General features: G+C 38.6%; 1 protein-coding gene across 2 annotated transcripts; it reads left to right on the forward strand.

Moving 5' to 3' along the window:
• The first annotated feature begins 656 nt into the window (after positions 1–656).
• On the forward strand, positions 657–12,154 carry LOC114350045 (uncharacterized). Of its 2 annotated transcripts, none has more exons than XM_028300678.1 (4): positions 657–719; positions 5,547–6,898; positions 9,745–9,876; positions 10,644–12,154. In XM_028300678.1, exons 2-4 carry the CDS (start codon positions 5,858–5,860, stop codon positions 10,725–10,727), a joined length of 1,257 nt encoding a protein of 418 aa, XP_028156479.1. In that variant the 5' UTR covers positions 657–719; positions 5,547–5,857; the 3' UTR covers positions 10,728–12,154. The 2 variants fall into 2 exon arrangements, with proteins under 2 accessions (XP_028156479.1, XP_028156481.1); XM_028300680.1 differs by having other exon boundaries at positions 659–719; positions 10,647–12,154.
• Positions 12,155–12,327: the final 173 nt, after the last annotated feature.

The raw sequence follows: 12,327 nt of genomic DNA on the forward strand, positions 1-12,327 counted from the left end.
TTGGCCGAAATGTTTATTTAGGCGAAATCGTAAAATATACTGACAGGATGTTCTTTGAACCCTCAAGGTTGTGTAGGTTATTTTGAATTACCAACACATTTTTTGCCAAGTGCGATTTCCGTCGTAGGGACTTAAGTTTGCCTAATCACTTCACGGTCTAAACGTGCTCTAATTTACGTTGTTACTACACAAGAAAATATAGTGGATTATTATGAGCATCGTTTGTGTTATTCGAGGATACACGCTGCGTGTAATAACAGAGCGAGTTCTGTTAGTCTTATTAGAGCTCTTATTATAGTGCTCGGTATGGCCCGTTCCAAAGTATCCGCTATAAGTTCAGCGAGTATAGCCATATTTCGCCCTGTACCGCGGGGCATTACTAAATTAGTCGGAATGGTCGAGGAGATCGCGTCGTGAGCCTTTATTTACGCGCGAGCTGGCCGGCATCCAGGATCACCAAAATAGCGCCTTCCCGATGTCATTGTACTAGAACCGCGGCCCTACGCCGCTGGTGACCACCCTCGACAAGTATAAGTCCTCTTTTAAGCCCATTAAACAGTGCTTGTATCTGCTTATCAGATACGAGGCAATGTCTTCGCTCTACGCTTATTTATTGCGACCATTTTGCTCGGCTACAAACTGTTGACGCCTGTAATATCCTACGCCCTACGCCGTGCTCAATTTTATTTGTGTGTACGCATAGACATAGAACACATAAGGTAAGTGCCCCCTACTTCGGTATATTAAGGCTCTTACGACTTTAACAATTTATTTAAAAATAACCAAGCATGATATCAGTATGAAAGCTTTTGTATGCTAAACTTCGGTCTTTTGACAGTAACTTAATACATAAATTATAGTTATATTGTTTGAACTTTTTTTAATATTAATTGTTCTGCGGACCTCTTGTTTGGATCCTGTTTCGTGATAAAATTTTGCTCTGTTTCCAAGTTCGTGAACTCATGTCCCCTATTTCGGGATAAGGTTTTATGCATCGAGTTAGGATATTTTAATAATGATTATGGGTTTAATAAATTTAAAAACGATAATATAAATTTAGATTAAAAGAATTATGTGAAATTGACGATATTACTTACCTGAAAAAATATTCATGAGAGTAAAATTCATGGATTATTGTCAAATTGTGTCAATTAACTATTATCTATCCCATATAACACACAAATAAACCAAGATAAATAAAACAAATCGAATTAAAACCAAAATTACGCTGGTAGTACTTATGCTAATTTATCTTATAATTGGTCATATATGTGAACTTCAAACTCGTGTCATATAAATTCTAGTGAACAAAACATACCTATACCGAATTTAGATCATGAGAAACTTAAATAAATGTATTATTTGTTTCATAACTTACATTTCAATTATCATAAATAATTATTTAAAAACCAAGCATCAAAATATTATCAATAATATCCTTGATTCGGTAGTATCACGAAACAGGGGACACCCGAAAAATAATATGTACGCTATTTCGTGAGTCAGTTAATCGCAATTTTAAAGGAGTTCTACGTTTTCATATAACTTTTTTCTAAGCCAAATCAATTATCAAGGAACACATGCAACCACTATTACAAGTTTTATGCAAATTGACGTTCCTTCGCCTTTCTTTAAGCTTAAGATGTTGGAGCGCTAACCTTACGGTGAGAGCAACATTTACACGCCGCACGGCTGTTTTTGGCTCTCTGAGAGTTTGAAGCTTCATATTGCTCTCATTTTTGGCGCCACAATGTTGGTACTTGGTTTTTTAGATAGCTCAAATAATAGAGTTTTTGTAGTTATAAAGAATGTTTATAAATAACATTCCATTTGCTTATTATTTGAGCTAGAAAAAAAACTTACGAACTTACGTACTATCACGAACTAGTAGCCGTTTACCTTACGAAAGGAAAGTTTATAATAGCTTATGATGCAATGAAACTTTATAGTTTTGGGAAAGTCCGAATTAAAAGTGTTCCCTCTAGCATTTCCTTATTACCTACCTTAATTAAAACTAGATACTTAGGTGTGTATAGACTGCCTAAGTTACTTTTATCAAACGCGAACAAGATTGATAAATAAAAAATAACACTAAATCTTACACGAAACAAAAAGCTTCACTCCAAAACTCTATATCTACCTCAGATCATAGAAAGAGAATAGATATGAAGTCGCGCGTAACTACAACGAGAACCAGTGTCCCCACATTTCCCCCACCACAGCTCCCACACACACATTCAACTGTGTAAAAACAAAGCGACTGAGAGTCTACGACAACATGTGCAACCGGCTTAAAAGTGCTGTGATTGGCCAGAAGGCGTGCCTTATGGCCAATCAATGGCCGCGTGACGTGACGCACACATAGAAAACGCTAGTGAGAGAACAAAGATAAAATGGAGTCGACAAGATATCGATACTTTAAATCGCTAGGGGCAAGGCTCGAAACTGGTTTCACAAAATGCTTATGTATGAAAACCTTTTTATTATTATACGTTATTATTAACTAATATCACGCATTTATTTTTTAATTATGGCGATGTATATGTTTATCAAAAATAATGCCTATATTAGGCTTTCAACTAGCTCTTATAGTAATTACATAGTTGACAGTTACTAATTACTTCTACTGTTATTATTTTTTTGTAAAATCTTATAATCGCAAGTAACACATCATTTTTTTTATTTAAAATTACAAAATAGAAAATTATAATTTACTTCTATTTATCGATAATAGGAAACCGCATTAGAACACGAGCACGGCACTATGTTACGACCGGCACATGCGGCCGTACTGTGTATTTTCACACGACAGTGGATATCGGAAGAAATTAAATACATTGCGCAGTAGTTGAGCATGACATAAAGTGGTTGCTAACTAAATCGTCAATGTACAAGCGTGTTAGAATTTTTATCACCACTGATATCGATATCGCAGTAACTGTTACGGCACTGAATTCGTTCGTGAAAATGTTTAGTTTTTTTTATTTATAAGCAAAATACCAATGGATTTGCAATACTTACATGTAGTAAATGACTCCATTGTTCCTGTAGTTCTTCGTTTCACTTGTTTTATTGCACGTAACGACGCATTATCCAAAATATCGGAGAACATTTCCTTAGTACGACTGAATCGCGACTAACCTAGCTACGCGGCCGATGTTCGTTTCTGGGCATATCGCGGAGACACGCGCCACGCCCCCGTTTCACATCTATTCCCTTCTATGATCTGAGATATCTACCAACACACAGTCTAAGTTATGTTAGACCTCAGATCATAGAACTATGATCTGAGGTCTAACATAAGCCGATTCGTTATTGTAAGCAGATATCTCGAGCGACTACTAAAGAATCGTCTGAGACGCGGAACCAACCACACCCTTTATCTAACTCGACGCACCAAATTGGAAGTAGAAAAAGATGGCCGTCGAACAAAAAGAGACGATTCGTTCGGCCAACCCTTTCATTTCGTCGGCCGTTCTCTTTTTACTTTTATTCTAAAAATATCGCATTCACGAACCAATTTCGAAAGGAAACGTGGTGCGGGCCAAGGTCAAGAGAATTAGTATTCGCATGGTGTGATCGAGGTTTGACCGGACACAAAAACTTGTTAATACACTCCTTGTCGGGTTTTTTTCTAATCTTGATTGGAGTTGCCTGTTGCTGCGAGCGTCTTTGTTGCTGCTTTTTTACGAAGCTGCTCTCACGCAGGTTTAGACACTCGACTTGAAACTTGTATTTTGAAAACATTAAGGTAAGGTATCTGCAGTTAGTAGGTTACTGTAATACAGTAGGTAGGTACATAAGTTTCAACTTTGGTACCACCCGTCATACAAATCAAAACTACTGAAATAGAATAATACCTTTTACCGAATAACATGTATTAAGTACTACAATCTAATTGACTTTTATATCTACTCGATCTATTCCAAACCAGACACTTCCGTACTAAGGAGGCCTACAGGCACGACGACATTCACCACTGCTGTCGTGTTAAGATTTATACGCATTATATAATAATTACCTATAGTTTCACTGAATATTATGTATGTTTAAAAGTACCTACCTACAGCAAACAGACTAGATACTCACAATTAATTTTAACAACACTCTATTATAATGAAGCATGATCTAATAAAGAACCAAAATGTAGAGTCAAAAACAAACATCTGTTGTACATTAGAAATAATAATTTAGGACACTAATTATTCTAGAACTCGAAACAACGGACGTTGTTAATTTTATCCTTGCGCTAATATCTGCGGGAGACAACAACTAACACAATAGGAAACGTGGTCGCTGTCCCATGCCTAGTTTTTGCCCACATGGATATTAGTTTGCATTTCCAATGACGCAGACGGGTAGTCAGTGGACTTCGAACCCTCCTAAATAATTACACGTCGCGTCGCTGCATCTGATCAATACTTACAAATAATTCAGGGATGTCAGTTACGGAGAAACGTGACTCATTTCATCGATGAACGATCCTAAAAAACCGGCCAAGTGCGAGTCGGGCTCGCGCACAAAGGGTTCCGTAGCAGCAAATATAATAAACTTATTATGTCAATTTAATCAACCTATCTCAAAAACTATAAGAGATACTTTGATCAAACCAAAAATCGTTGAAAGAGTTAATTAGCATGCATCACCTCTATTTTTTTTAGAATTTTATACCCCGTAGTTATAAAAATAGAGGGGGGGGGACATACTTTTTACGACTTTGAGAGCTGATATCTCAAAAACCGTTCACTTTAAGAAAAATGTTTTTTAGAAAACTTTATATCATTTTAAAAGACCTTTCCATTGATACCCCACACGGGTATGTACATCGAAAAAAAATTTTCATCCCTCAGTTACATGTATGGGGGGCCCCACCCCCAATTCTTTTTTTTACTATTTAGTGTCATAATTTTGTAGCGGTTCATACAACACATATTCCCATCAAATTTCATCACTGTAGTACTTATAGTTTCCGAGTAAATCGGCTGTGACAGACGGACAGACGGACAGACGGACAGACGGACAGACGGACAGACGGACAGACGGACAGACGGACATGACGAAACTATAAGGGTTCCGTTTTTGCCATTTTGGCTACGGAACCCTAAAAAGAACACGCGGATGAAATGCCGCGTCATTGCACCCATTCATGCAAAGAAGCTGCTTCGACGAGAGACGATTACGATTCTCGAAGCGTATCTTACAATGTTGCGTAAATATAGACCCTTCACGCAGGTAGGTACGATCTCCCAATCACCCCTAGCCCGGGACCTCACTCGTACCCACACAAATCTGTAGAATGTTATTTTCCGTCCAAACCCGATTGCTCAACTGACCGTTCCAGCCAGCATTCGATTACATTATTTGACCCTCTACCAAAATACATTTTCCATTTCATTTGACGCCATTTTTTTGTTCACACACTGTGAATACCTACCTAAAGGGTCGGCAGCGTTAATCAATGTCGCGCTAACACGTAATACGTATCAAGTTGATGCGTTATATGAGCTATGTAATTAAAGAGAATGTTATGTTATTGTTGTTGTCAGATGGGCTGATGAAAAATAAGAGCCGGCGTCGAAGTCATAACCTCAAAAGTCGGGATAACCGAGGACGGGGGAGCGCGCAGCCGCTCAATGTTGTGGCGCATGCGCGCTGGCGCCGCCACCGCGCGCGACGTCGCTGCACAAAGCACGAGAGCCCGAGATGCCCCGCACCGACGTCTCTCGTCGTTGACGCGCTCCCGAATACGTTTGCATATCGTGGACTCTCACTCCAGTGACTAGTGCGAGCATGTGATAAGAACTCACGATACGACCAAACGTAGTGTTTCTTTTCGTGGTACGCCGGATCCGCTATCATGTACAAGACGGTGAGACACGGTGAAAATAGTCTCCAATACACTATTCTTCCGCAAACGGAGGAGGTGCTAAACAACAGCGGTCTCAAAGGAAAGGGCCGCGACTACAGCCCCTCGATCCACGTTCGGCGGTCCCGGAGGAGATCTACCGTGAAATATGTTTTACTGATTATTTTTGGAATTATAGTTGCACTCGCTCTCGCATCTGTTCCGCTTTATGTTATGAACGGTGCGTTGTACGCTCGAAGGAATCAGCAGGACAATCATGAAGTGATCACAAATGCGCCTCTAGCTCCCGCTGGACGGGAAATAGTGAAATCGCGAAAAAAGGAACTTAAAATCTCTCCAGAAATCATATCCACTTTAGACGCAAAAGTCGAAACAAGTACTGTGACAACGTCATCCACTTTACCTCCTTCGACTACATCAGCTACAGTGACGAGCGAAAAGCCAACGACTCCACCATGGACTATGCCTGCTCTACGGTCCTGGAAGAGTTCGACAGCTTCTACTACGATTCGCCCGATACCAACGGAGGGTAATGCAGAAATTCCACTCATCGGCACTCCATCAGGCGGCATACGCCTCCTCGACAACTACATGTCGGTGAAGCCTTGGGAGAAGGACATAATAATTCGACCAACTGTGACTCCTGAACCTATCACATTGCGCAATGTGTTCAGATATTACTCTCGTGCGTTCGTGCCCTCGGAGAAACCAGTTGCTCAGAGTACGAAAGTGTTCGACGACGTATTAATAACTACCAAACCGACCACAACTCGGACTCCAGTGACGACGGAATTTTCGACGAATAGCGAAAGGTCAAAGCTGAAGGACCTGAAGGATACTCTATTGTCTGTGGACGACGACGATGACTTTAAGGAGTCGCTGGAGGTGGACGAGGTGTTTTCTCTGCCGCCGTCGAAGCCGGACTCGTCCAGCTCGGACTCGGACGAGGTGACGGTGCTGAAGGCTGGCGAGAGCGGCTGGTACGGCGCGCGGTGGCCCTTCGTGGACACGTCATCGTACTTCCAGTGGACAGTGAGTGTTACCTAACACGTATAATATTGACACACATATTACGTCAAAGTTGTAGCGGTCGCGTGCACGACACACTTTATTCGTAACCGTTTCAACCGTAAAGCTGAAACATTTATAAAATTATGAAAACGGACACGAAAGGCGATAATATTAAGTGTGACATGCATGTCTATTATCCTATTTTTCACTTTAATTGAGTGCTTAACATGTTTGATGAGTACCTAGTTGACGGATTGAATTGGATTGAACTCTATACTTAATTACTTATACACTTTACTTATAAGCTTGTTAAAATGAAGTTTTAAAAACGACAATAGTCTAGGATCGTTTTAAATCCTAAATAATTACCCTTCCTAATATGGTAATTGCTTTATTTATTAAGCTCCTCTGTATTTCTGAGCACGGTAATCAACTTTGACCTTAACTTAAAATTAAGTCATCTTCAGCAGGCGGATGTGTTCCATTGCAAATATTCTAAGATTATTCACACGTCACACCCATAAATCAGATTATTCTACAAGCTATAAAATAATAATATTAACGCACAGTTTTTCCCACTAAAAAAAAGCGGTTTTAGTTCCGCTTAAAATGATAATAATCTAATAGGTAGGTAGGTATAAGAACAATCACCTATTAAAATTACCTAATTTTGAATTTCAGTTTTATAGGTCAAGTAAGGCAAAATTTTGTTTGTTTTTCGCTTCTCAAACATAAAACCTACTTATCATAATCTATTATGAATAGGTACTTACTTATCATTGTTAAGACGGTTTTAATGGTAGAGGTCACATAAAAGTGTGAATAAAACTTTTCGTTTTGGTTTTTGTTAAATAACATCCTTTTTCATCTTAGTAATTTAATTTCACATTATTACACAATACATATGTTGAAAAAATTTAAAAGCATGTTCAATTCGTTCGTATACGTACACGTTCTTAATTTGTTTAGTTAGCCAATATCTTGGCCCATGGCAAGTCGCTAGGGAAAACCAGCGAGATTCTTCCCTATCGATATCAATAACAGGGTAGGTATAGGCGCATTAAATATTCACCAAGTTAATACATATCGTACTACTACGTGACCATATTATCCTTATTGAATACTTGTTGTAGGTAAACCTACATAATATACCTAAACTAATTTAATTCCAAGGAAAATAAGCCTCCTTCTGGCACAGTCGGGTAAAAAGCTGTGATTGGTTAGGTACTACCTACCTAAGGAAGGTACTTCCCTTATCTCTTTTTTTTAACAAAAAGGGCATTTCTATTGCTACTACTTATTTATCTTTATTCAAAAACAAAACACAAGTCATTTTAACAAGACTCATTGTGTTGAAGTTGTATAATTAATCTGTTTGAATATTTTTATTTAGATATAATAAATAATACTTAATTATTATAAATACCTATTCAACCAGAAACTTTATTATTACAGTAGGTACTTATTGTGTGTTATTAGTCAGTTTTATTTAGGTTAACTAACTCCTGTGAGTGAGCCATTGCAAATAGGTACCTACTTACTCTCGAAAGAACTACGGCTGTAATAAGGCCAAATGACTCAATTAATCACGCCGAGGAAGTCATTGTGTATCATTCGGATAACGACTGGTGCTTTTAAGAATGAGCAGGAAAAATATTCTACTTAGGTAATTTTCATTAAGCTTCTTTACTTATGTAACTTTTTTGCGTCTAGCAAAAACCTCAGGTGACATTATCGTTTACAGTCCACAGACTGATCTAATCTTGGTAGATATACTTAGATATTTTCTGAATATAAAAATTCAAACAAGGTAAATGTAGATCATAAGGAAGGATTTGTAAATCTAATCAAAATTCGTTTTAATAGTCGCTCTTTAAATAAAAAACAATTTAAAACCGTATCTACATCGCATTAATTTATTCATCTTTGAGTCATCGCTAACTAAAAACAACAAAAAATACAAAACACCCGGTTATCTTCACACTGATAATAATAAACTTGGCAAACTTCGCCATGATTTCAATTTGTTTTGAAATGATCCAAAAAGGATAAAGGTTTCTGTACTACGCACTTCGCGATGCGCATACAAATTACTTTATGGTAATTCAATAACAACCAACTGCGCAACACGACTTTCATACCAAAAACATGATTTTAATTCACCTTAGGTGACGGTTTGGAACCCCACCTATGATTGAAAAGCACTTATAGATGTTGCGGCATTATTTATGAAATAGTAGGTCCTACACTACAGAGGGTTTTTTTTCATGTAGGTAATTGGTTTTACTGTAAGCGTACCACCCTTACCACGACCTAACCGTAAAAGTTGCCGGTCAGATATTACCCGTTCCAGTAAAAGTAACCGTTCAGCTGAAAACAAAACAATGTTAGGCAATGACGACAGCACCACTTATATTCCTTAGAAATAACTTTGATAGTTTCTATTCCACCCACAAGGTGCAGACACCATAATCATAAAAGTTGCAGGAAGCCCCTTCGAAGTGGCCAATCTGGAAATCGTTGCAGGAGAAGACCTAAATGTTTAGCAGGGGACATTCTTCGGCTGAAATGATCGAAAATTTTCTTTATTTGACAAGTTCGCTAATAAATCACTCCTCCCAGTAACGGCCGGTTCACACATGTCTCCGTTTTACTGTTCCGTTTTATCGTGTACGTTTTTTTTTCGACGATGTATGTATTACTGTATACACAATACTGTGGCGTGTGAAGTGGCTCATACAACTACATACGCCTTAGACGAAAAAAAACGTACAAGATAAAACGGAACAGTAAAACGGAGACATGTGTGAACCGGCCGTAACCAGGCATCTTGCTAGTCTATGAAACTAAAACTGTCGTTATTCCAGGGCTACTCCCCCGGCGACAACTTGCTGCTGCCGCTGCTGGTGGCAGCCCTGTCGTCCATCGCGCTGGTACTGCTGCTCGCGCTGGCGGTCAGGCGCCGCAAGAGGGCGCACACCGCCACCGCGCAGATTGGGGTATGTATAGGCCCGATTCGACCAAACTTTTATCCGAGAATAACTCCTGGTATAACTGATACATTGACAGTTTTAGTATGGGAAATATGTCAAAACTGACGATTTATTCTGAGATTAATATTTTATTTAGTACTAGCTTTCCGCCCGCGGCCTCGCCTGCGTGTAATTTTGTCTGTAACAGAAAAACAATATCGCGCGCGTATTTGCTCACCGTTTAGACCTACCCTGGACTACGACAAACATTTTAAAACCAAAATCAGCTCAATCGGCCCAGCCGTTCTCGAGTTTTAATCAGACTAACGAACATCAATTCATTTTTATTTATATAGATTTACTCTTGTTTGGTCGAATCCACCGTAAGTGTATTTGGGTAGTGGACACGAAAAACCAGTATTCCCAAGACATACCTAATTTGGCTGTAAATAAAATTATATTTTACTCCTTTTGAAATCAAGAATTGTTTACAGTCAACTGAGTTCGCGACCTGATTTTGACATGGGAACCTTTCAAATCTACCCTATGGAAAAAAGTTTGTGATAAATCCCTGTTTGTTTAGTTTCGGCTTCGTACTTACTCGATTGATTAATAAAGGTGCGGTTAGAACAATGAGCGCTATATGCCTTATCTTCAGGTATTAGATCACGTGGTTGAAGCTTGGGGAGCTCTTCTAACTACGAAACACGCGGCAAAAAGAAATTCTGAATAAATACTTATCGAGAAAACAAAATGTCACCTCCAACAAAAGCTGACAACTTCGTTTGTTCCAGAAGTTAACCGCCGAACTTCAGGCTGACGACAACACCAACCTCCTGACCGCCGAGAACCCAGACGACGCAGAGGCCGAGGAGTGAATCCTCCCGCCGCGCTTCCGCTTGTTCCCAGACCGACTAAGAATGTCTCATGTGCACTGTGCAGAGTCAGACCCTTGAGGACATGTTTGTTTACGTTTGGAAACATATATTTTGCAACACGCATCAACACGAACGCACATAAGGCATTCTAAGCACCTTGTAATGATTTAGCCGGCTTAGAGTAGTTCCCACTACAGCAACGGAGCACCAGCTCCTTCTCTCCAATCATTTCAGACATTCAGTGCCTATTGTTTGTATATAATGAACGACTCGGTAGGCCCTCGGATCAGAGATGGCCAGATGTGAATTCCATATTCAGAGATACGATATAATATGTAAGTATATTTTGTAAACGCACTAGATATTCGACTGTAGTTTAGGTACGTACGTGTCAAATGCCAAAGTTGCTAAAATTTATTTTTGTTACGAAATAATCTACAACGTATGGAATCATGATGTCGTCGAGACGATTTTAGATATAGTAACGCCCTCATGAGCTTGCTAGTAACTTTATCGGAACCATTGACATATAAAATATGTTCATTCATTAATTTCATACTGGCAATTACAAACAGATGCTCAAGATCTTCGTCATTTGTAAAAAGCATGCTTTTTGTCCTTATCAAAGCGTTAATGTATTCAAGTCGAGCAGCACAATATAATCTGTAGTTTATTTCTTTAACATACCTACGAGTGAACTGCGGGTGGTCTTAGAGTTTGTGCTATGTATATCATATCTCTGAAGTTTCGATTGTATGACTCGTCAGTATTAACAAAACCCTGTGGTATATAAATGTACTTGTAAGCATATTTATTTTTGGTGTAGTCTGATAGGTTAAGGAAATATCAATTTCGGTGTAATTGGACGTCACTTTCAATTTCCATATATTCCATATTTGCATCATTTTAATATAGATATAAGACTGACGTAAGATTGAGTTACGATTTCAGCTAGTATTGAATCGTGATAATGTTATATGTAGGGCTATTCCTTTTAACGGCACTATTTGTTTTTTGATTGTGACAAGAACTATCGGTGTGTACTTAATGCATAATTGTTTATGTATTTCAATGTTAGATTACACGAGTGTTAGGGGGAGGGAAATGTTCTAGATAGATATTGAATTGTGATACCTCGTAGTATCTCGAGTGCGCGGGTCCCCTGTAGAAGGAATTGCGAGGCCACGGTTGCACGGCTGTCCGCAAGCCAGCACAGTCTTTGGGCAATAGTGGTCGAATATTTAACTGAAGTAATTATAAGTATAAAACCTTATTATCAATCATGCTAGAGACATTTTATATCATGCGAAGTCAAAGCACGGTTACCTATAGAATATATTAGCTTTTGTGTCCAATTAGTATACTGTGGTTGCCTCGAGCAGTGTGATTATTTCGTATTTGCTGATAACACCCACCATGTACATAAATAATGAAATAAATTATGTTTTCCCACCCAACTTGCCTTTTTCTGAAGTTTTATCTGGAGCGTACTTACATCTAAAAATGAAAAACAAGAGTTACCGCAATTGACTTATATTTCATACTATAATCAGACCTATTGTAACAAAAATTTACATTTGAACATAAAATAATACATACT

Source organism: Ostrinia furnacalis, unplaced genomic scaffold, assembly GCF_004193835.3.
Source record: "Ostrinia furnacalis isolate ACB-3 unplaced genomic scaffold, ASM419383v2 OfSCF0780, whole genome shotgun sequence".
Classification (NCBI taxonomy): Eukaryota; Metazoa; Arthropoda; class Insecta; order Lepidoptera; family Crambidae; genus Ostrinia; species Ostrinia furnacalis.

Coding starts and splice junctions, on each gene's coding strand:
- LOC114350045 (XM_028300678.1), top strand. CDS start 5,858: ATGTACAAGACGGTGAGACACGGTGAAAATAGTCTCCAATACACTATT. Junction 6,899..9,744: donor CATCGTACTTCCAGTGGACA/GTGAGTGTTACC, acceptor TCGTTATTCCAG/GGCTACTCCCCCGGCGACAA. Junction 9,877..10,643: donor CCGCCACCGCGCAGATTGGG/GTATGTATAGGC, acceptor CGTTTGTTCCAG/AAGTTAACCGCCGAACTTCA.